The sequence below is a fragment of the Oncorhynchus kisutch genome, unplaced genomic scaffold, assembly GCF_002021735.2.
Source record: "Oncorhynchus kisutch isolate 150728-3 unplaced genomic scaffold, Okis_V2 scaffold1063, whole genome shotgun sequence".
NCBI lineage: Eukaryota > Metazoa > Chordata > Actinopteri > Salmoniformes > Salmonidae > Oncorhynchus > Oncorhynchus kisutch.
This window is the reverse complement of record NW_022263008.1, coordinates 65,747-91,412: the sequence shown is the minus strand read 5'-3', so window position 1 is coordinate 91,412 and position 25,666 is coordinate 65,747. Positions and strand designations below refer to the sequence as shown.

General features: G+C 45.1%; 1 protein-coding gene across 1 annotated transcript in view; it reads left to right on the top strand.

Moving 5' to 3' along the window:
* The first annotated feature begins 12,862 nt into the window (after positions 1–12,862).
* Positions 12,863–25,666, top strand: part of LOC109886156 (SNF-related serine/threonine-protein kinase) — a 28,705-nt gene continuing 15,901 nt past the window's right edge. Inside the window, exons 1-2 of the mRNA XM_031817545.1 lie at positions 12,863–13,029; positions 24,890–25,102. Coding sequence (XP_031673405.1) covers positions 12,917–13,029; positions 24,890–25,102 — 326 coding nt within the window. The 5' untranslated portion in view covers positions 12,863–12,916. The remainder of the gene's footprint in view (positions 13,030–24,889; positions 25,103–25,666) is intronic.

Below are 25,666 nucleotides of genomic sequence, written 5' to 3'. Positions count from 1 at the left end.
ATCGCCATCGCGCGTTCGCTCTTCTTTCAAACTACCCATGAGTTCTATTTGATGCTGTGTTTAACATTCAGCAAACGAGCTTGTGTTCCTCTTCCTTCAATTGCCTATTGGTATAAGAAATGCTAAAAAAAATATGTCCAGCAAGCTATTCTAGTCTGGTTTTTCCTGCATGGGGAAAAAAGTGTTTTTAAGGCGAAAGGCCAGGGGAGCCCAGGTACGTGAGTATTGTGCGAGCAACAGACAAAGGCTTTAAATTAGAAGCTTATTATGCATAACCCATCATTAATGAGCTAAATATAAGCCTAATACTGCATTGAATTTATTACCTGAAATAGGTAAGCCAGGACATCTAGACAATCTAGAACAGGATTATCTATTTTGGATGCAATTTGAACAGGGAGAGAGACTGTGAGAGAGTGCTAGCGTGTGAAACTGATTTTAAAGCAACAATATTCGAGTGATAGGCTGTTTTTAAAACTCTGCAGCTGCAATTAAAAAAGTATCATCTTTACAACAACAAATAAATAAGTTGACCCCTGAAAGTTGGATGGGTAAATTAGATGCTCATTCAGTCTTTCCATTGCTGTAGCATAGACTATGCTGCAGCAAATGTAGGCCTTCCTGTGACAAAAGAAGTTACCATGATGAGGTCTACATGCATTGTGAACTGCCCTCCATACTGAGACGGGCTGTCTGTCCCCATCCGGAGCGTTGATGAGTCATCATGCGGAGGCCGCAGAGAAGACACATTTAGTCACCGCATATCATTTAACAGTTCCATTTCACACCATGCTGTTCATATACACTTCTCTTATGTACACCTGTTATTTATCCCAGGAAAAGGGAGTTGTTTTGGGCGGTAAATCTCAGTAACTGGTCAGTGTTGCCCCTAGGCTTGATTCACTGACCTCACTGTCCATGAGCTGCAGCTCCTACTCTGGTGATGGGCCTGGTTGGTTGGACTTGCTTGACAGAGGATGAGGTGGGGAGAGAAGATCTGTCATGGCTGTTCACGTCTTCTGTGTGCTTCTTACACTTGGGCAGTATCCAGATTGTCATACCTTCATTCCAACCTCTGCCATAATCTGATATTTGGTATCCTATTCAGTAATACCGCCACTGAACACAAGGGGCGCTGTTTTCAAATCCCACTGATACTAATCTGAAGGTTAGCAATGCTAACAAGTACACGTAAAATCCCATGTAGAATACTAACTAAATGCTAACCAGCGCATTGCGAACATTTGAGTAGTTTCTGACATAAACTATACACGTAACAAAAAAATGCTTCTCAGTTTGCTGCACAAAACAAACATTAGACAGCAAGGCTCTTGATCCAGGAGGGGATTCTCTGCTGTTACCAAGCGAATGCTTGATTTTTTTGTTGTTGTTGGAAGAAGCTAACTAGCTAATAAAATAGCAAACCAAATGCACAACTGCAGAGCATTTAGCACATTTTAGACCGTTAACTTAATAGCTGTAAGATATCTATCTGGCAAACACTTTAGTGGTGGAACTCCATAATGTAATTAAATCACCTGGCGCATGCTGCACAACAGTGAGTGACTCCCAAGGCTCTCACCACCCAAGCCTAATTCTTCTACTCACTGCCAGTGATGACTTGCCAAGTTTGTCGTCTTTATGCCAACTCAGTTGGATGCACTTAAACACCAACCACCACGTTATACACCAGGAACATTTGTGCTCAAGATAAGTGATCTCTCCACATCCCCTGGGGTCACTGCTCTCTCTCATCAAGACAAGTGATCTCCACATGTCCTGGGGTCTCTGCTCTCTCTCATCAAGACAAATGATCTCCACATCTCCTGGGGTTACTGCTCTCTCTCATCAAGACAAGTGATCTCTCCACATTACCTGGGGTCTCTGCTCTCTCTCATCAAGACAAGTGGTGAGATCTCCACATCTCCTGGGGTCTCTGCTCTCTCTCATCAAGACAAGTGATCACATCTCCTGGGGTCGCTGCGCTCTCATCATACTCATTATCTACATGTTTAACAGAGATTGAGTTCTACTGATGCATAAGTGTGTGTGTGTGAGAGAGAGATACGTGGCTGTCTGCATTAATCAGGTTACTCTGTTTTATTGCCTCGCTCCTCTCAACATCTGTTACTCTTCATGTCACTCGCAGGAGGCAAACTACACACCCCAATGCCCCTATTAACATTGGCACAGAAATCCTCTCCATAATCACTGCCTGCTGCAGTTTCTGTGCCTTGTTGTGATAAATCCTTTTGAGTGCTTGTCAATCATCACGTTGAAATGGAGCCAGGAAGATGTACAGTACGTTGAAGTATTCATCCCCTTTGGATTTCTTCACATTTTATTGTTACAAAGTGGAATTAAAATGGATTTAATTGTCTTTTTTGTTGTTGTAAACAATCAACATAAAATACTCTAATGTGAAAGTGGAAGACATTCTAACATATGAAAAATTAAACACTAAACTAATATAGCTTGATTAGTTAAGTATTCACCCCTCTGAGTCAATACATCTTAAAGACCTTTTGGCAGGCAGTTATTACAGCTGTGAATCTTTTGGGTTAAGTCTCTCTTAGAGCTCTGCATACCTGGATTGTACAATATTTAGACTTAAATTCTTCAAGCTCTGTCAAGTTGGTTGTTGATCATTACTAGACAGGTATTTTCAAGTCTTGACATAGATTTTAAAGCAGATTTAAGTAAACTGTAATTGGGCCACGCATTAACATTCACTGTCTTGGTAAGAAACAGCAGTGTAAATTTGTCCTTGTGTTTTACGTTATTCTCCTGCTGAAAGGTGAATTCATCTCCCACTGTCTGGTGGAAAGCAGTCTGAACCAGGTTTTCCTCTAGGATTTTGCCTGTGGTTAGTTTCATTCTGCAGGGTTTTATTCCTGAAAAATCGAGAGTCCTTGCCAATGACAATCATACTCATAACATGATGCAGCCACCACCATGTTTGAAATATATAGAGAGTAATTATCAGGAATGTGTTGTTGGATTTGCCCCAAACAACATGTTGTATTCAAAACAAAAAGTACATTCCTTTTGGCAAATGTTTTGCATTATTACTTGTTTAGTGCCTTTTTGCAAACTGGATGCTTTTTATTCTGAACAGACTTCCTCCTTTTCACTCAATCATTTTGGTTAGTATTGTGGAGTAAATACAATGTTGTTGATCTATCCTCAGTGTTCTACCATTCACAGCCATCTGTTAATGTTTTAAAATCACTACTGGCCTCATTGTGAAAACCCTAAGGGGTTTCCTTCCTCTGCTGGCTTCTCTGTTAGGAAGGACGCCTGTGTCTTTGTAGTGACTGGGTGTATTGATACACCATCTACAGTGTAATTAATAACTTCACCATGCTCAAATGCTCAAATGGATATTCAATGTCTGCCTTTTTACCCATCTACCAATAAGTGCCCTTTGCGAGGAACTGGGGGGGGACTCAACTGAGGGACCTTACAGATAATTATGTGTGTGGGGTACAGATCATGTTGAACACCGATTTCCGATTGTTATGAAAACTTGAAATCGGCCCTAATTAATCGGCCATTCCGATTAATCGGTCGACCTCTAGTATCTTGTGAAGATTACTACTAGTCTGCCTCAAAGCTCTGACTCTGACGTGTTCTGACAATCCCGGTCACCATGTATGTACGGTGCTGGAGGGTTGGCAATGGGATCATTTGCTTATTTCAGAGACATGTAAGGAGACGGGGAAACACCCCATGGAACTCAGCCTATTTCATTTCTACATTTTTAAAAGATGTCACACCACGTTTTGCAATCCTGTCTCTCTCTGCATGCACATATGACCCTGAGATAAACAAGTTGAGTTGTGAGCACCGAGGAGAATGTGTTGGTGTTCTACTTCAGTGGTTCCTAACCAATGTTCCCTGTAAGCTGTGAGTGTGCACGCAGCAGTCAGAGCACGCTGAAGACATATCGGCCCACAGTGACAAGCACAAGATTGAACTTCTCAACTCTCTAGAGTTTTCCCTATTAACGCTATCAATGTTTCTCTTCTACTGTTAAACTGTCAACATTTCCCTTGACTATGGCAATCAACATTTCCCTTGACTGTGGCAATCAACGTTTCCCTTGACTGTGGCAATCAACGTTTCCCTTTACTGTGGCAATCAACGTTTCCCTTTACTGTGACAATCAACGTTTCCCTTACTGTGACAATCAACGTTTCCCTTTACTGTGACAATCAACGTTTCCCTTTACTGTGACAATCAACGTTTCCCTTTACTGTGACAATCAACGTTTCCCTTGACTGTGACAATCAACGTTTCCCTTGACTGTGGCAATCAACGTTTCCCTTGACTGTGGCAATCAACGTTTCCCTTGACTGTGGCAATCAACGTTTCCCTTGACTGTGGCAATCAACGTTTCCCTTGACTGTGACAATCAACGTTTCCCTTTACTGTGGCAATCAACGTTTCCCTTTACTGTGACAATCAACATTTCCCTTGACTGTGGCAATCAACGTTTCCCTTGACTGTGGCAATCAACGTTTCCATTGACTGTGGCAATCAACGTTTCCCTTGACTGTGGCAATCAACGTTTCCCTTTACTGTGGCAATCAACGTTTCCCTTTACTGTGACAATCAACGTTTCCCTTTACTGTGACAATCAACGTTTCCCTTTACTGTGACAATCAACGTTTCCCTTTACTGTGACAATCAACGTTTCCCTTTACTGTGACAATCAACGTTTCCCTTGACTGTGACAATCAACGTTTCCCTTGACTGTGGCAATCAACGTTTCCCTTGACTGTGGCAATCAACGTTTCCCTTGACTGTGGCAATCAACGTTTCCCTTGACTGTGGCAATCAACGTTTCCCTTTACTGTGACAATCAACGTTTCCCTTTACTGTGGCAATCAACGTTTCCCTTTACTGTGACAATCAACGTTTCCCTTGACTGTGACAATCAACGTTTCCCTTGACTGTGGCAATCAACGTTTCCCTTGACTGTGGCAATCAACGTTTCCCTTGACTGTGGCAATCAACGTTTCACTTGACTGTGGCAATCAACGTTTCCCTTTACTGTGGCAATCAACGTTTCCCTTTACTGTGACAATCAACGTTTCCCTTTACTGTGACAATCAACATTTCCCTTTACTGTGACAATCAACGTTTCCCTTTACTGTGACAATCAACGTTTCCCTTTACTGTGACAATCAACGTTTCCCTTTACTGTGACAATCAACGTTTCCCTTTACTGTGTGATTTGAATCAGCCAATATTAGCCACTTTCAATGCAACAAAACAAAGTATTCAAGAGATTATTGTTGTAGTTAGGAGTAGGATTCTATTGGGCACAACTCCGCTTGTACTCTACACAGACCAGTGTGGCATAACCAATCACATCTGCAGTAGGCCTATATGCAAATAGACCATTGCCATATATGGATCTGTTTTTACAACTGTTGTCGTGAGTAGATGTGCTTGTTTTGAGATCAAAGCAAGAGCTGCATATAGACACGTCTGCACATTTTGTTCAGATCTTTTGCTAGTTAGTGAATTATTAGCCCAGTTAGAGAGAATTTGTAGTCTGCAATAAGGGAGTGATTACTAGTTAGTGAGTTATTAGCCCAGTTGGAGAGAATTTGTAGTCTGCAATAGGGGAGTGATTACTAGTTAGTGAGTTATTAGCCCAGTTAGAGAGAATTTGTAGTCTGCAATAGGGGAGTGATTACTAGTTAGTGAGTTATTAGCCCAGTTAGAGAGAATTTGTAGTCTGCAATAGGGGAGTGATTACTAGTTAGTGAGTTATTAGCACAGTTAGAGAGAATTTGTAGTCTGCAATAGGGGAGTGATTACTAGTTAGTGAGTTATTAGCCCAGTTAGAGAGAATTTGTAGTCTGCAATAGGGGAGTGATTACTAGTTAGTGAGTTATTAGCCCAGTTAGAGAGAATTTGTAGTCTGCAATAGGGGAGTGATTACTAGTTAGTGAGTTATTAGCCCAGTTAGAGAGAATTTGTAGTCTGCAATAGGGGAGTGATTACTAGTTAGTGAATTATTAGCCCAGTTAGAGAGAATTTGTAGTCTGCAATAGGGGAGTGATTACTAGTTAGTGAGTTATTAGCCCAGTTAGAGAGAATTTGTAGTCTGCAATAGGGGAGTGATTACTAGTTAGTGAGTTATTAGCCCAGTTAGAGAGAATTTGTAGTCAGCAATAGGGGAGTGATTACTAGTTAGTGAGTTATTAGCCCAGTTAGAGAGAATTTGTAGTCTGCAATAGGGGAGTGATTACTAGTTAGTGAGTTATTAGCTCAGTTAGAGAGAATTTGTAGTCTGCAATAGGGGAGTGATTACTAGTTAGTGAGTTATTAGCCCTGTTAGAGAGAATTTGTAGTCTGCAATAGGGGAGTGATTACTAGTTAGTGAGTTATTAGCCCAGTTAGAGAGCATTTGTAGTCTGCAATAGGGGAGTGATTACTAGTTAGTGAGTTATTAGCCCAGTTAGAGAGAATTTGTAGTCAGCAATAGGGGAGTGATTTGCTTCCTACAAGAGCACAGAACGTGTACATTTCTAGACATCTTTAAAAACAAGTCGGATTTAATTTATTAATTTAGTCTATTTTATTTAACTAGGCAAGTCAGTTAAGAACAAATTTCTTATTTACAATGACGGCCTACCCCGGCCAAACCCTAACCCGGACGACGCTGTGCCAATTGTGTGCCACCCTATGGGACTCAATCACGGCCAGTTGTGATACAGCTGGAATCGAACCAGGGTCTGTAGTGACACATCTAGCACTGAGATGCAGTGCCTTAGACTGCTGCGCCACTCGGGGGCATAGTTGTATTTTGAGACATGAATATTTTGAGGCTTGAATAAGCTAAGTAGCCAATAGGCAGAGGGTAGCATCATTTGTCTGATTCTCTGTAATAATGGTATGGGAATAATAATGCATTTTATTTTGTAAACTGGTTTCTTGCAACAAACTACATTTTCAGTCACCACCTTTGTCTGAAGGATAAACAGGTTAATATCAAGCCCGTCGTGTTTTTTTCAAAAGCCTCATGGCTTTTGTTCAAGTTTGCGCTCAGAAGACCTGAAATTTGTTCAGGACCGGAAAATATTTGAGGGTTTATTCCCAACCCCGGTCCTCCAGTACCCCCAATAGTACACATTTGTTATTGTAGCCCCGGACAAGCACACCTGATTCGAGGGTTATTCCCAACCCCGGTCCTCCAGTACCCCCAATAGTACACATTTGTTATTGTAGCCCCTGCACAATTCTCAAGGTTATTGATTGACAATACTTAGAATGTTATTGATTGACAATACTTAGGCTAAGACCAGATGCAAATACTGAACATCCCACTGCCTCTTCAGACCACCTACATTCAACTAGGCCTGTTCTTTAGAGTTTAATGTCAACAGTCCCCTTAGACAGGGCTGTGTTAGAATGGCTATTTTTGAGACCGAAGCCTGATATGGAAACACGCTGGAGACGACAAGGAGAGGTATTGTGGCAGGGACAGGCTAGCAGGCTGTGGTTGACTTCAAGTGTCTCAGTAAGAGACCTGGGCCAGCAACAGCTCTGGATTTGTCACCAACAGGTCCATTTCCAGCAGGGTCATTGAAGGGGTAATACTGAAACTAAAGTGTTCTTCCAGTTGACACCTTGTGTGCATGTGTAGCAGACAGACAGTAAATGCTGACTTCGGGAAGTTAATACACAACCTTCTACATGACTCCATTCAGTTGAACCCGCATTGCAGTATTTATGCAATAGTGTGTAGCCTAAACATGGAACTAGCTTTTCCCCCCCATGGTCAAAATACATTCACAGAAGGGTTTTGGTTACTGTGGAAATACCAGGTACTCTTGCTACAGGTACTGATACCCACAGGTTTTGGTAAAATAATGTGTGCGCCTTCCTGCGGGACCCAGCTAGTTTGTAGACAGGCAGTATAAACAGTGGCACGGCAGGTTGGATTGAATCTGGCGCTCCTCCACGGTCAGAGATGGGAGAGTTGCAGGGAGTTATTTCTGGGCTCAGTCTGGGCTCAGGATGTCTGATCTGGGTCACAGCATGGAAATATTCTCTTTTTGATGATGGGGAAAATACAGTTGACTGCATGTGTGATTGGCAGGATGTGAAGTCACGCACGGCTTTAGAACGTTGTGTTCTATTTGCTGTGATGAAGCAATGGGCCTCCTGATTGCAATGCATGGCTTTCCTGCAAATCCCATTGGAGCTCATCACTGTTGCTACTGTTCTCGCATCTCACGACTAATATATATACATACATACACACACACACACTGAGAAATAAACATTGCAGAGGCATCAAGGCCCCCCAGAAGGATCAGGGTTGTTTTCTCTCTCTCACTATACAGTAAATGTAACCACAGGCTAGTGGGTTGCATGCAGAATGACAGATATGCTGAAGCTAGGTTAGCATATAGGCTATTGTCAGATTTTTAATCAGAAAAACAATATCCTTGGTAAAAAAAAGTTTGAGCAAAAACATTTTACTGCCCTCAAACTAGCAGCCTGGTTTGCTGGGACGGGGTCTTTAAACTGGCCCACTAGTGAGTCTTGGTGGTGACATACAGAGAGCCTGCGCTGATTCACAGAGAAGAGAAGGAGAGAGCGTAGTACACCAGCCTATTAGAGGAGGGGGAGCCAACACCACCACCGTCTAGGCTCCGCCCAGTCCACAACAACTAGATATTCTGCTGTTCAGGGGAAATAGAAAAGACAGCCAGCGACTTCCGTCCATCTGAACTCCTCCACATTTTACTAGATTGGTTGAACAGTGCAGAAGATAACCTCTCAGCAGTTTAAAAAAAAAATATATATATATTGTATTTGTCGGTACCAGTATGTAGGGGATCAGGTGTTTATTTTACGCATGCTACATTAGGTTACCTCTGTCTAATAAAGCAATCCTCCTCGTTGTGAGAACCCCAAAGCAGTGTTTGATTTAGGATTTGTTGACACGGGATGCCATTGAAACACTGAGTACTCATTGACCCCGTGGGAACCTTCCCCTTAAAACGCCATGGTAATATTTCATCAGCCAGGCTCGTGGCAGAGCTGCAAGTGGTGGGGATGGAGGTGTGATGTGCATCATGGCTACTGCAGACTATATCCCTCGTCTCCAACCGTCCGTACATACGTCTGTCTCCTCCGTCCGTCCCTCCCTCCATCCCACTGCAGACTGTATCCCTCGTCTCCGACCGTCCGTACATACGTCGGTCTCCTCCGTCCGTCCTTCCCTCCATCCCACTGCAGACTGTATCCCTCGTCTCCGACCGTCCGTACATACGTCGGTCTCCTCCGTCCGTCCTTCCCTCCATCCCACTGCAGACTGTATCCCTCGTCTCCAACCGTCCGTACATACGTCGGTCTCCTCCGTCCGTCCTTCCCTCCATCCCACTGCAGACTGTATCCCTCGTCTCCAACCGTCCGTACATACGTCGGTCTCCTCCGTCCTTCCCTCCATCCTGCTGCAGACTGTATCCCTCGTCTCCAACCGTCCGTACATACGTCGGTCTCCTCCGTCCGTCCTTCCCTCCATCCCACTGCAGACTGTATCCCTCGTCTCCAACCGTCCGTACATACGTCGGTCTCCTCCGTCGGTCCTTCCCTCCCTCCATCCGACTGCAGACTGTATCCCTCGTCTCCAACCGTCCGTACATACGTCGGTCTCCTCCGTCGGTCCTTCCCTCCCTCCATCCGACTGCAGACTGTATCCCTCGTCTCCAACCGTCCGTACATACGTCGGTCTCCTCCGTCCTTCCCTCCCTCCATCCTGCTGCAGACTGTATCCCTCGTCTCCAACCGTCCGTACATACATCGGTCTCCTCCGTCCTTCCCTCCCTCCATCCTGCTGCAGACTGTATCCCTCGTCTCCAACCGTCCGTACATACGTCGGTCTCCTCCGTCCGTCCTTCCCTCCCTCCATCCCACTGCAGACTGTATCCCTCGTCTCCAACCGTCCGTACATACGTCGGTCTCCTCCGTCCGTCCTTCCCTCCCTCCATCCCGCTGCAGACTGTATCCCTCGTCTCCAACCGTCCGTACATACTTCTGTCTCCTCCGTCCGTCCTTCCCTCCCTCCATCCCACTGCAGACTGTATCCCTCGTCTCCAACCGTCCGTACATACGTCAGTCTCCTCCGTCCGTCCTTCCCTCCCTCCATCCCACTGCAGACTGTATCCCTCGTCTCCAACCGTCCGTACATACGTCGGTCTCCTCCGTCCGCCCTTCCCTCCATCCCGCTGCAGACTGTATCCCTCGTCTCCAACCGTCCGTACATACGTCGGTCTCCTCCGTCCGCCCTTCCCTCCATCCTGCTGCAGACTGTATCCCTCGTCTCCAACCGTCCGTACATACGTCGGTCTCCTCCGTCCGTCCTTCCCTCCATCCTGCTGCAGACTGTATCCCTCGTCTCCAACCGTCCGTACATACGTCGGTCTCCTCCGTCCTTCCCTCCCTCCATCCTGCTGCAGCTTGCTGAGGTGGAATAGGAGCTCCTGGATGCTCCTCTAGAGGCAGCAGTAATAATATGACCGCAGCTTTAACAGAAATAAGGAGGAGCCCTGTGGACTAGTTTCACCTTCCTCCCTGGAGCTGCTGGCATCAGACATCAACAGGAGATGTGAATGATACAGCACATCACAGAAGACCCAGCAGATACACAACTACAAGCGGCCTCTGACACCTTTTATTGTTAGGCAGTCAACCCTCCTCAGTGACACATGGACCTCTGCAACATTCCTACATCCTGTGACCTAGTTAAGAGTTCCATTACATGACACTTTCAAATCCTCCGATGAACAGGTTGTTGGACCCCAGGAGGATTTGAAAGTGTTTTGTGGGCTTGCTACAGTTTCTTTTTGTATCTTTAACTGGCACTGTTTGTGCAATGAGTGTTAGGCTATAAGCTGCGACTTAGTTCCGTTTTTGAGGGCATCTAGGCTTAATGAGAATTATTTAAAATCCTCACTGTAATTGTCATCTGTGTTTTAAGTGCTTTTTGCAAGTATCTGACTGACTAATTCTGAGACAAGCAGGGCATTAAATATAGTATGTGTTTATGTAATAATTAATTCCTTATTCTGAGTCGGGCTGAATCACAGCTGCACTTAAATAACTGACTTCAGTATGACAGGCAGATTTCAGAAGTCCCTATGGGCCCTAGTCAAAAGTAGTACACTATATAGGGACTAGGGCTCTGGTCAAAAGTAGTGCACTATAAAGGGACTAGGGCTCTGGTCAAAAGTAGTGCACTATATAGGGACTAGTGTCATTTGGAAAGCCATCTCTATGTTTACTGCTGCCTAGCAGAGCTGTTGATACATCTCTACGTCTACTGCTGCCTAGCAGAGCTGATGATACATCTCTACGTTTACTGCTGCCTAGCAGAGCTGACGACACATCTGGAACTCTAGTTCAGGTTTATTTAGCTAGTGATCAAATCAAATTGTATTAGTCATATGCGCCGAAAACCATAGGTGTAGACCTTACAGTGAAATACTTACTAACGAGCCCCTAAACAACAATGCAGATATTTTTTTTTTAAAGAATAAGAGATACAAGTAATTAAAGAGCAGTGAAATAACAATAGTGAGACTATATACAGGAGTACTAGTACAGTCAATGTGTGTGTGGGCACCGGTTATTTGAGGTAGTATGTACATGTAGGTAGAGTTATTAAAGTGACTATGCATAGATGACAACAGAGTAGAGGTGGAGGGGTGCACTGCAAATAGTCTGGGTAGCCATTTGACTAGATGTTCAGGAGTCTTATGGCTTGGGTGTGGAAGCTGTTTAGAAGCCTCTTGGACCTAGACTTGGCGCTCCGGTACCGCTTGCCGTGCGGTAGCAGAGCGAACAGTTTTGAGGATCTGAGGACCCATGCCAAATCTTTTCAGTCTCCTGAGGGGGGAATAGGTTTTGTCGTGCCCGCTTCATGACTGTCTTGGTGTGCTTGGACCATGTTATTTTGTTGGTGATGTGGACACCAAGGAACTTGAAGCTCTCAACCCGCTCCACTGCAGCCCCGTCGATGAGAATGGGGACATGCTCTTTCCTCTTTTTCCTGTAGTCCACAATCATCTCCTTTTGTATTAATCAAGTTGAGGGAGAGGTTGTTGTCCTGACACGACACTGCCAGGTCTCTGACCTCCTTCCTATAGGCTGTGTCATTGTTGTCGGTGATCAGGCGATACATTTACTGTTGTCATCGGAAAATGGAATGATGGTGTTGGAGTCGTGCACGGCCACGCAGTCATGAGTGAACAGGGAGTACAGGAGGGGGCTGAGCACGCACCCCTGAGGGGCCCCCGTGTTGAGGATCAGCATGGCGGATGTGTTGTTACCTACCCTTACCACCTGGGGGCGGCCAGTCAGGAAGTCCAGGATCCAGTTGCAGAGGGAGGTGTTTAGTCCCAGGGTCCTTAGCTTATTGATGAGCTTTGAGGGCACTATGGTGTTGAACGCTGAGCTGTTGTCAATGAATTAGCATTCTCACATAGATGTTCCTTTTATCCAGGTGGGGAACGGCAGTGTGGAGTGCAATAGATTTGCATCATCTGTGGATCTGTTGGGGCGGCATGAAAATTGGATTGGGTAACCACAGTGGTGTGATGTGAAGGTTGAGCTGGGGTGTTTGGGGTCTGCGTGGTTAATTCCTCCCCACACACACACTACAATTTGATTTTGAATCACCAAGGTAGTTGCAGCAGGGGGAATCCAGACTGTGTTTAGCCCCGGCCAGCAGAATCCCAGGGCTGACAGAACACAGTGCTCTGAACCTACAGATGGTTCTACAGTACCCAGCCAGGTTATAGTGTAGCAGAATGATCCATTCACCATCTCTCTCTCTCTCCTCTTCCTCCTGTTAGATATCTGGAGTCTTGGTGTGATCCTGTTCATGCTGGTGTGTGGACAGCCCCCCTTCCAGGAGGCCAACGACAGCGAGACCCTCACCATGATCATGGACTGTAAATACACTGTACCCACCCACGTCTCCAACGCCTGCAAAGAGTGAGTCCCGCATACACACACGCAGACATTTACACGCATCCTAATTAACAAGTGTTCTCCAGAACAGATGCTGACCTCTGTCTTTCAGCCTTGGTTATGTAACAGATGAGCTGTAAACATCTGAATAGGAGCCAGACCTCTGACTACCACATCTCTCCTTTGTGTTAAGCCTGAACGTCTGTCTGGACGCTAGTCAACACTCTGTGGTCTGGAAGGTTGCCAGTCAGATCTGTGCACATCCAATCATTGGCAGTTCACTTTTCTTCAGGCACTTCTCTGAGCTTCCTGAATCAGGATGGTCCTGACAGATACATATGCCTGCTGCTATTCCCATAGCTTTGGCTTGACCCCGGGGTTGATGCTTATCGCTCTAGTTTGAGTTCTAGTTGAGTTCAGGGAGGGGGGTAATAAACGGAGCCAGTGTTTGACTCCAGTAAAAGGTCATGTCTCTACTAGCTACTCTCATTGTTTATCTTTCCATCTCCGTATTTTTAGACTCAGGAAATGTGCTGCTGCTATCTTTTTCATTTGAACAAATGATCTACTGTGATTTATACTGTGGGCTAAATGAGGATTGCACAGCCACATAGAATATAGGCCCTAGATTTACTCTCTGAATTTGCTGTCTCTTTCTAGCAGGGCATGACAGCAGTTTATTTGTCATTTACACATAACAGTGTAGGGGACAGTCCATCTGCTCCATTTGAACTAGACCGCAGTCTGTAAAGACCAGGCCTGGTTCTACTACCCGCCTGTCCAACATCACTACTCTGGACGGCTCTGACTTAGAATACGTGGACAACTACAAATACTTAGGTGTCTGGTTAGATTGTAAACTCTCCTTCCAGACCCATATCAAACATCTCCAATCCAAAGTTAAATCTAGAATTGGCTTCCTATTTCGCAACAAAGCATCCTTCACTCATGCTGCCAAACATACCCTTGTAAAACTGACCATCCTACCAATCCTCGACTTTGGCGATGTCATTTACAAAATAGCCTCCAATACCCTACTCAACAAATTGGATGCAGTCTATCACAGTGCAATCCGTTTTATCACCAAAGCCCCATATACTACCCACCATTGCGACCTGTATGCTCTCGTTGGCTGGCCCTCGCTTCATACTCGTCGCCAAACCCACTGGCTCCATGTCATCTACAAGACACTGCTAGGTAAAGTCCCCCCTTATCTCAGCTCGCTGGTCACCATAGCATCTCCCACCTGTAGCACACGCTCCAGCAGGTATATCTCTCTAGTCACCCCCAAAACCAATTCTTTCTTTGGCCGCCTCTCCTTCCAGTTCTCTGCTGCCAATGACTGGAACGAACTACAAAAATCTCTGAAACTGGAAACACTTATCTCCCTCACTAGCTTTAAGCACCAACTGTCAGAGCAGCTCACAGATTACTGCACCTGTACATAGCCCACCTATAATTTAGCCCAAACAACTACCTCTTTCCCAACTGTATTTAATTTTAATTTATTTATTTATTTTGCTCCTTTGCACCCCATTATTTTTTTATTTCTACTTTGCACATTCTTCCATTGCAAAACTACCATTCCAGTATTTTACTTGCTATATTGTATTTACTTTGCCATCTTGGCCTTTTTTGCCTTTACCTCCCTTCTCACCTCATTTGCTCACATTGTATATAGACTTGTTTATACTGCATTATTGACTGTATGTTTGTTTTTACTCCATGTGTAACTCTGTGTCGTTTTATCTGTCGAACTGCTTTGCTTTATCTTGGCCAGGTCGCAATTGTAAATGAGAACTTGTTCTCAACTTGCCTACCTGGTTAAATAAAGGTAAAATAAATAAATAAATAAAAATGTTCTCCAGCAGAACAGGCGGTCTGTAAAGACCAGGCCTGGTTTCTATGTTCCCCAGCAGAACAGACAGTCTGTAAAGACCAGGCCTGGTTCTATGTTCTCCAGCAGAACAGGTGGTCTATAAAGACCAGGCCTGGTTTCTGTGTTTCCCAGCAGAACAGACAGTCTGTAAAGACCAGGCCTGGTTTCTGTGTTTCCCAGCAGAACAGACAGTCTGTAAAGACCAGGCCTGGTTTCTGTGTTTCCCAGCAGAACAGACAGTCTGTAAAGACCAGGCCTGGTTTCTGTGTTTCCCAGCAGAACAGACAGTGTGTAAAGACCAGGCCTGGTTTCTGTGTTTCCCAGCAGAACAGACAGTCTGTAAAGACCAGGCCTGGTTTCTGTGTTTCCCAGCAGAACAGACAGTCTGTAAAGACCAGGCCTGGTTTCTGTGTTTCCCAGCAGAACAGACAGTCTGTAAAGACCAGGCCTGGTTTCTGTGTTTCCCAGCAGAACAGACAGTCTGTAAAGACCAGGCCTGGTTTCTGTGTTTCCCAGCAGAACAGACAGTCTGTAAAGACCAGGCCTGGTTTCTGTGTTTCCCAGCAGAACAGACAGTCTGTAAAGACCAGGCCTGGTTTCTGTGTTTCCCAGCAGAACAGACAGTCTGTAAAGACCAGGCCTGGTTTCTGTGTTTCCCAGCAGAACAGACAGTGTGTGTTTTGTCAAGCCGTGACTGATGATGATATTTTGGCTCCTTGAACATCCAGTTCCTTTCCTCCCGGCTCTGCTGTACTAAATGTTTATATGAGTGTCCTCCTTCCTTGATTGTTCAGATGTCTGCCTTGATTCAATCTTCACAGTCAAATGAAATGAACAGAGAGGGGGGAAATAACGCTCACAAGCCCCAAATGGAATTTAATATGGAACATGTTGTGTTACCTATCATTAGAATTGAATATGGAACATGTTGTGTTACCTATCATTAGAGTTGAATATGGAACATGTTGTGTTACCTATCATTAGAGTTGAATATGGAACATGTTGTGTTACCTATCATTAGAATTGAATATGGAACATGTTGTGTTACCTATCATTAGAGTTGAATATGGAACATGTTGTGTTACCTATCATTAGAGTTGAATATGGAACATGTTGTGTTACCTATCATTATAATTGAATATGGAACATGTTGTCTATAGAGTTGTGTTACCTATCATTAGAGTTGAATATGGAACATGTTGTGTTACCTATCATTAGAGTTGAATATGGAACATGTTGTCTATAGAGTTGTGCTGCCTATTGTCGTGTCTTTACTATCATTAAATTGAAGACTTGTTGTTTTTATCAAAGATGATCTGTAATTAGTATTACGCGATCAACTGATTAATCATTTAACTGTAATTAACTAGGAAGTCAGGGCACCAAGGAAAAATATTCAGATTACAAGGTTATAATTTCCTAATATAACCTTTTCAGATATTTTCATATCTGACCCATAGTCTTCTGATTTATGAATTATTTACTTTACCTCACGTTAGTCTCATTACAAACGTCGTAAATTGTTGGTTATCTGCACGAACCCAATCTTCACTGAGTCATCCAAACATCAATCGTCTTAAATCATTTATTTATTACTAACTAAGTAATTCACAGAAATACACAAACAAACAAACAAGGTAAATGTGGTTACGAGAAATGATAGGAGAATGTGCCCTAGTGGGCTAAACCGGCATCGTTGCTTGTTAGACAAAAGGGAAGTGGGGTTCGACTGAGAAGACAACGTACAGTTGATAATTCTAACACTTGAAATGCTAATCCTTTGCACATGAACGCTCACTCATTCGGGAACAACTTCAATCTATACATATATTTACGCTCATTTACGTCTTGATCACTGGTCAAAAGTTTTATTCGGAATTGCAGAAAAGGGGCTATTTTGGAAGATATTATATCGATACTTAGACTTTTTTTGTTGCTAGGTGGCGTTAGCTAGTGCTAGTCGGCTGTACTTGCGTCAAAACTCAGGTATTTTTCAACCTATAGCTTGTTCTCCTTTTTAAACAGTGAGCAAACAAGTTTTCAATACTTTTATTTCCATGTCTGATCAAAACGTATTTTCTCAGCCTCTCTCATCTCTCTGCAACAGACATAGTGAGCAATATGTTTAGAATCGGATCGTAATACATATCGTATCGGCCCGTAAGTGTCTGTCCCTTTTTTTTATTTCACCTTTATTTAACCAGGCAAGTCAGTTAAGAACAAATTCTTATTTTCAATGACAGCCTAGGAACGGTGGGTTAACTGCCTGTTCAAGGGCAGAACGACAGATTTTGTACCTTGTCAGCTCGGGGATTTGAACTTGCAACCTTTCGGTTACTAGTCCAATGCTCTAACCACTAGGCTACCCTGCCCCTAATGTATCGTCTATTACATCCACATGTTTATCTAAACAAACCGTTGTTTGTTACAACTTGTCACAATTTGACTAATGTGTTTTGATTTTCAGTGTCTTTTACTTTTTTACCAAGGAATGTATCTCATGTCAGAGCAGACATCTATCTAACCAGGGTCATTCATACAGCTCTCACTATGCACAGTCACATGTTGACATTAGCCGTTCTGTGTGTCAAATCTAATTTTGTCACATGCTTCGTAAACAACAGGTATAGACTAACAGTGAAATGCTGAACTTACGGGCCCTTTCCAAATATGCAGAGAGAACATTTTAAAACATTATAGAAAGATAATACCACAAGGAATGAATACATCCACAATGAGTTGTATACACGTGTTACCAGTACAGTGTGTTGTCCTCATTCTACACACCAGAGAGTTTATTATGATGATGAATAGGCCTGTATTGCAGTTATCTTTGGTCTCTACAGAAAACAACTACAAGCCACACCTCATTTTAATGGACTAAAGCCGATTTTAGGTGGCCTAGTGGTTAGAGTGTTGGACTAGTAACCGATAGGTTGCTAGATCGAATCCCCTAGCTGACAAGGTAAAAATCTGTCGTTCTGCTCCTGAACAAGGCAGTTAACCCACTGTTATTAGGCTGTTATTGTAAATAAGAATTTGTTCTTAACTGACTTGCCTGGTTAAATAATAATCTAGGTCTAACTTTCTGGGGTCAGGATCGTGATAACGAGGTCAAAAAAATAAGTTAGTCAGTGTTGGCTGATTTTAATGAACAGACCTGTACTGTGGGGTGAGTCAGGCTGTTATCATTATGCGAATTAGCCGTTGGCAAGTGAACTTTCTGTGAGTTGCCGCCCCTATGGAGGATGAGAGGAGAGTGAAGAGATTGGACTGGGGAGGCTGGTTGCTTCAGGGCTCAGCACAGCAGACTACACCATGTTGACCCTGCCTGACTCGGTCACAGAGGGGAGCAGGTGTTGTCCGGGAAGAGAGACTGAAACCACCAAAACAGCCTTTAGCCCATTTAGGCTCAGCCAGTCAGTCCCCTATCTCTCTCACCTCTCTCTCCTCTCTCTTGCTCTCTCTCCTCTCTCTCTTGCTCTCTCCTCTCTCTCACTACCGTCTCCTCTCCCCTCTCTCTCTCTCTCACTCCTGTCTCCTCTCCCCTCTCTCTCACTCCTGTCTCCTCTCCCCTCTCTCTCACTCACTCCCGTCTCCTCTCCCCTCTCTCTCACTCCCCTCTCTCTCTCTCACTCCCATCTCCTCTCCCCTCTCTCTCACTCCCTTCTCCTCTCCCCTCTCTCTCACTCCCTTCTCCTCTCCCTCACTCCCATCTCCTCTCCCTCACTCCCATCTCCTCTCCCCTCTCTCTCTCTCATCTCTCTCTCTCACTCACTCCCGTCTCCTCTCCCCTCTCTCTCTCTCCTGTCTCCCGTCTCCTTTTTTTTTTACCTTTATTTAACCAGGCAAGTCAATTAAGAACACATTCTTATTTTCAATGACGGCCTGGGAACAGTGGGTTAACTGCCTGTTCAGGGGCAGAACGACAGATTTGTACCTTGTCAGCTCGGGGGTTTGAACTCGCAACCTTCCGGTTACTAGTCCAATGCTCTAACCACTAGGCTACGCTAGTGGTTAGCGTAGCCTAGTGGTTTTCCTGATGGAAAGAGATCAGTAAGAGGCTTTCAGTTTAGGATGTGGCCTGGGCAGTGTGTTTTTCGTCCTAGATAAGCAGGTCCACCTGGGATAGGGCTGTACTGCCAAGCTGCTAGATTCCTGGTTTTTTCTTCTTCCTCATTAGCATATTTCCCGTCTCTGTTCCATTCTTTCGATGCTTTGCCAAAATGTGTTTACTTGCCACAATTGATAATTCAGGAAGTCTTTAGCATTTTATCCCCTTGAGTTGTTTGATTTTGTCATTCCTGGTTTTAATAAATATGCATATTTTTTTTAGGGGATTAGATTTTAAAAGTTTCTCAGCATGACGTGGAAATGCTCTTCATATTGAGCCAATCACAGAGGATGAAACACTGTACTTTTCAGTTGTTTTGTTCATTGATCATGTGCATTGTCTGTTTGTCTGGAATCCATTTCACTCAGTCTTTGATTGCTGTCCTCGTCAACTCCTATCACGTTGATATCTGTTGTACCTTCCTACTTCTGCAGGCCTACTCCGAAGTAGTTGACGTTGTGTCTCGGGGAGCTGAAATCATGTCAATTTTCGAGAAATATGGAGTAACGTGCTTCATCTCTTTTCTATGGCAACATTATCATTGTATTCAATAGACTAGGCCTAGCCTTTGTTGCGCATGATGTCACATTATATATGCTATAAAATGTCTTCATATGCAGAGGAATGTGCAATTAATAAAATGACATACCAGCACATCACTCCCTTCTCTCTCTTTCTCTCGGTCTCTCACTTCACGCTTTCTTTTCTTTCTCCTCTCTCTCTTCTCTCTTGCTGTTGCTCTATCACAGGTCCTCCTCTTCCCCCCTTTCTCCTCTCTCTCTTCTCTCTTGCTGTTGCTCTATCACAGGTCCTCCTCTTCCCCCCTTTCTCCTCTCTCTCTTCTCTCTTGCTGTTGCTCTATCACAGGTCCTCCTCTTCCCCCCTTTCTCCTCTCTCTCTTCTCTCTTGCTGTTGCTCTATCACAGGTCCTCCTCTTCCCCCCTTTCTCCTCTCTCTCTTCTCTCTTGCTTTTGCTCTATCACAGGTCCTCCTCTTCCCCCCTTTCTCCTCTCTCTCTTCTCTCTTGCTGTTGCTCTATCACAGGTCCTCCTCTTCCCCCCTTTCTCCTCTCTCTCTTCTCTCTTGCTGTTGCTCTATCACAGGTCCTCCTCTTCCCCCCTTTCTCCTCTCTCTCTTCTCTCTTGCTGTTGCTCTATCACAGGTCCTCCTCTTCCCCCCTTTCTCCTCTCTCTCCATGCCTGCCTGCTGTTAGAGTACGGTAGCCAAGCCTCCATTCTCCAGGAGAGCGGAGATACTGCATGCATGACTAGGAGGTTACTATAAATATCCCCATAGCAGTTTCCTGTCTTCTTCCCCTGAGAGAAGAGTGAGGCTGGAATGTGTAGAGAACAGAGGACTGAGTGAGGCTGGAATGGGTAGAGACAGGAGGACTGAGTGAGGCTGGAATGGGTAGAGACAGGAGGACTGAGTGAGGCTGGAATGGGTAGAGAACGGAGGACTGAGTAAGGAATGAGTAGAGATCGAGAGAGACAGGAGGGGTGAGCTGGGATGGTTAGAGTCTGGAATGGTTAAAGTCTGGAATGGTTAGAGTCTGGAGGGGTGAGGCTGGAATGGGTAGAGGCTGGAATTGGTAGAGGCTGGATGGGTGAGACAGAAGGTGTGATGCTGGAGGGGTGAAGCAGGAATGGGTAGAGGCTGGAGGGGTGAGTCTGGAATGGGTAGAGGCTGGAGGGGTGAGTCTAGAATGGGTAGAGGCAGGAGGGGTGAGGCTGGAATGGGTAGAGGCAGGAGGGGTGAAGCAGGAATGGGTAGAGGCTGGAGGGGTGAGTCTGGAATGGGTAGAGGCTGGAGGGGTGAGACTGAAGGTGTGAAGCTGGAGGGGTGAGTCTGGAATGGGTAGAGGCAGGAGGGGTGAGGCTGGAATGGGTAGAGGCAGGAGGGGTGAGTCTGGAATGGGTAGAGACAGGAGGGGTGAGGCTGGAATGGGTAGAGGCAGGAGGGGTGAGGCTGGAATGGGGAGTGAAATAATACATGTAGGTATGCATCAGACTCTTAACGTGCTCAGACAGAAGTAAAGCTTATGTTTAGATAAATATTGTACAGAAAGTTTAACCTTTGACGGATAGAATTATGATGGATAGGCCTAGTCTTGGACCTAGTAAGAAGCTCTCCTATCGTGTGTGTGCGTGCGTTTGCCATGCGCATGCATTTCTGTGGTTTGGTCACGCAGTCTGCGTCACAGCTGGCAGAGGGAAATGGAAGCGGACAGCGGTTATTAAAAAACGGGTTGGATTCTTCTTATCAGGGGTCTGCCTGGCCTGCCACTCTTTAGATAGGCATACTGCTCCGCTCCGGGTCTACAGGAGCCCAGAGCTGACAAATCCCTGGCCAGACAGACAGACTGCACACCGACTGGGCTGAGACACCATGCAGAAGATGGCACAGCTCACAGGAGGAGTACAGCACACAAAACTCAGCTAACCCACATCTGCTTCTCTCTGTGTAGGCTGTAGCTAGTCTGTGAGTGTAGGCTGTAGCTAGTCTGTGAGTGTAGGCTGTAGCTAGTCTGTGAGTGTAGGCTGTAGCTAGTCTGTGAGTGTAGGCTGTAGCTAGTCTGTGAGTGTAGGCTGTAGCTAGTCTGTGAGTGTAGGCTGTAGCTAGTCTGTGAGTGTAGGCTGTAGCTAGTCTGTGAGTGTAGGCTGTAGCTAGTCTGCGAGTGTAGGCTGTAGCTAGTCTGTGCGAGTGTAGGCTGTAGCTAGTCTGTGCGAGTGTAGGCTGTAGCTAGTCTGTGCGAGTGTAGGCTGTAGCTAGTCTGTGCGAGTGTAGGCTGTAGCTAGTCTGTGCGAGTGTAGGCTGTAGCTAGTCTGTGTGTGTGTGTAGGCTGTAGCTAGTCTGTGTCTGTGTGTGTGTAGGCTGTAGCTAGTCTGTCTGTGTGTGTGGGCTGTAGCTAGTGTGTGTGTGTGGGCTGTAGCTAGTCTGTGTGTGTGAGCTGTAGCTAGTCTGTGTGTGTGGGCTGTAGCTAGTCTGCGAGTGTAGGCTGTAGCTAGTCTGCGAGTGTAGGCTGTAGCTAGTCTGCGAGTGTAGGCTGTAGCTAGTCTGCGAGTGTAGGCTGTAGCTAGTCTGCGAGTGTAGGCTGTAGCTAGTCTGTGCGAGTGTAGGCTGTAGCTAGTCTGTGCGAGTGTAGGCTGTAGCTAGTCTGTGTGTGTGTGTGTGTGTGTGTGTGTGTGTGTGTGTGTGTGTGTGTGTGTGTGTGTGTGTGTGTGTGTGTGTGTGTGTGTAGGCTGTAGGTAGTCTGTGTCTGTGTGTGTGGGCTGTAGCTAGTCTGCGAGTGTAGGCTGTAGATAGTCTGTGCGAGTGTAGGCTGTAGCTAGTCTGTGTGTGTGTGTAGGCTGTAGCTAGTCTTTGTGTGTGTGGGCTGTAGCTAGTCTGTGTCTGTGTGTGTGGGCTGTAGCTAGTCTGTGTCTGTGTGTCTGAGCTGTAGCTAGTCTGTGTGTGAGCTGTAGCTAGTCTGTGTGTGTGAGCTGTAGCTAGTCTGTGTGTGTGTGTGTAGGCTGTAGCTAGTATGTGTGTTTGTGTAGGCTGTAGCTAGTGTGTGTATGTGTGTGTGTAGGCTGTAGCTAGTGTGTGTAGGCTGTAGCTAGTGTGTGTAGGCTGTAGCTAGCATGTGTGTGTAGGCGGTAGCTAGTCTGTGTGTGTAGACTGTAGCTAGTCTGTGTGTGTAGGCTGTAGCTAGTTTGTGTGTGTATGTGTAGGCTGTAGCTAGTCTATGTGTGTAGGCTATAGCTAGTCTATGTGTGTAGGCTATAGCTAGTCTGTGTGTGTAGGCTATAGCTAGTCTGTGTGTGTAGGCTGTAGCTAGTTTGTGTGTGTAGGATGTAGCTAGTGTGTGTGTGTAGGCTGTAGCTAGTGTGTGTGTGTAGGCTGTAGCTTAAACTGCTGTTTTAGGTCTCGTTCTGACAGTCTTTTGGTTTTCCAGCATCTAAGAGAAAGGAAGGGGCAGAGACAGGATGTTGTGTTGATTACTTGGTCATTGTCCACTGTACAATATGTCATTTAGCAGACGCTTTCATCAAAAGCGACCTACAGTCATGCATACATTTATAGAGTGGGGCAAAAAAGTATGTCAGCCACCAATTGTGCAAGTTCTCCCACTTAAAAAGATGAGAGAGGCCTGTAATTTTCATCATAGGTACACTTCAACTATGACAGACAAAATGAGAAAAAAAAATCCAGGATTTTTAATGAATTTATTTGCAAATTGTCATGGAAAATAAGTATTTGGTCACCTACAAACAAGCAAGATTTCTGGCTCTCACAGACCTGTAACTTCTTCTTTAAGAGGCTCCTCTGTCCTCCACTCGTTACCTGTATTAATGGCACCTGTTTGAACTTGTTATCAGTATAAAAGACACCTGTCCACAACCTCAAACAGTCACACTCCAAACTCCACTATGGCCAAGACCAAAGAGCTGTCAAAGGACACCAGAAACAAAATTGTAGACCTGCACCAGGCTGGGAAGACTGAATCTGCAATAGGTAAGCAGCTTGGTTTGAATAAATCAACTGTGGGAGCAATTATTAGGAAATGGAAGACATACAAGACCACTGATAATCTCCCTCGATCTGGGGCTCCACGCAAGATCTCACCCCGTGGGGTCAAAATGATCACAAGAATGGTGAGCAAAAATCCCAGAACCATACAGGGGGACCTAGTGAATGACCTGCAGAGAGCTGGGACCAAAGTAACAAAGCCCTACCATCAGTAACACACTACGCCGCCAGGGACTCAAATCCTGCAGTGCCAGACGTGTCCAGGCCCGTCTGAAGTTCGCTAGAGAGCATTTGGATGATCCAGAAGAAGATTGGGAGAATGTCAGATGAAACCAAAATATAACTTTTGGTTTGGAGGACAAAGAATGTTGAGTTGCATCCAAAGAACACCATACCTACTGTGAAGCATGGGGGTGGAAACATCATGCTTTGGGGCTGCTTTTTCTGCAAAGGGACCAGGACGACTGATCCGTGTCAAGGAAAGAATGAATTGGGCCATATATCGTGAGATTTTGAGTGAAAACCTCCTTCCATCAGCAAGGGCATTGAAGATGAAACGTGGCTGGGTCTTTCAGCATGACAATGATCCCAAACACACCGCCCGGGCAACAAAGGAGTGGCTTCGTAAGAAGCATTTCAAGGTCCTGGAGTGGCCTAGCCAGTCTCCAGATTTCAACCCCATAGAAAATCTTTGGAGGGAGTTGAAAGTCCGTGTTGCCCAGCAACAGCCCCAAAACATCACTGCTCTAGAGGAGATCTGCATGGAGGAATGGGCCAAAATACCAGCAACAGTGTGTGAAAACCTTGTGAAGACTTACAGAAAACATTTGACCTCTGTCATTGCCAACAAAGGGTATATAACAAAGTATTGAGAAACTTTTGTTATTGACCAAATACTTATTTTCCACCATAATTGGCAAATAAATTCATTAAAAATCCTACAATGTGATTTTCTGGATTTTTTTCCTTCTCATTTTGTCTGTCATAGTTGAAGTGTACCTATGATGAAAATGACAGGCCTCTCATCTTTTTAAGTGGGAGAACTTGCACAAATGGTGGCTGACTAAATACTTTTTTGGGGGGGGTGGTAAAACTCAATTTTAGGAAGGTGTGCTGAAAGTTTACAAAACAGTCTTCATCCATAATTGTTGGTTATATGGTAGTTGTGCCAACACAGGGGATGCTGTGGTCGTTTGCAATGTGACTAACATGGTGCCCTTTCTTTTCTGCCTCTCTTTTTGCCTCTGTTTCTCTCTCTCTCAGTGCAATTCAATGAGCTTTATTGGCATGATAAAACATCTTACATTACCAGAGCAAACCTATAAGAGCAATTTCAGTCAATGATGACAAAAACAATGAGTAGTTTTTCCTCTCTCTAGTCTGGTAGGCCGGATGCTGCAGCGGGACCCAAAGGGCCGTGCGTCTCTGGAGGAGATAGAGAGCCATGCCTGGCTGCAGGGGGTGGACCCGTCCCCAGCCACCAAGTTCAACACCCCCCTGGTGTCTCATAAGAGCCTGTCTGAGGATGAGCACAACGGGATCATACAGCGCATGGTGCTGGGGGACATCGCAGACCGAGAGCCCATAGTAGAGTAAGTCAACACACATACATGGACATAAACTCAGCAAAAAAAGAAATGTCCTCACTGTCAACTGCTTTTATTGTCAGCAAACTTAATATATGTAAATATTTGTTTGAGCATAACAAGATTCAACAACTGAGATATAAACGGAACATAAATTGAATAATGTGTCCCTGAACAAAGGGGGGGGTCAAAAGTGGGGGCCAGTTCTTGCTGTGAGAAGTTACCCCACTCTTCCACCAAGGCACCTGCAAGTTCCCAGACTTTTCTGGGGGGAATGGCCCTAGCCCTCACCCTCAGATCCAACAGGTCCCAGACGTGCTCAATGGGATAGAGATCCGGGCTCTTCGCTGGCCATGGCAGAACACTGACATTCCTGTCTTGCAGGAAATCACGCACAGAACGAACAGTATGGCTGGTGGCATTGTCATGCTGGAGGGTCATGTCAGGATGAGCCTGCAGGAAGGGTACCACATGAGGGAGGAGGATGTCTTCCCTGTAACGCACAGCGTTGAGATTGCAGGCAATGACAACAAGCTTAGTCCGATGATGCTGTGACAGATCATGACGGTC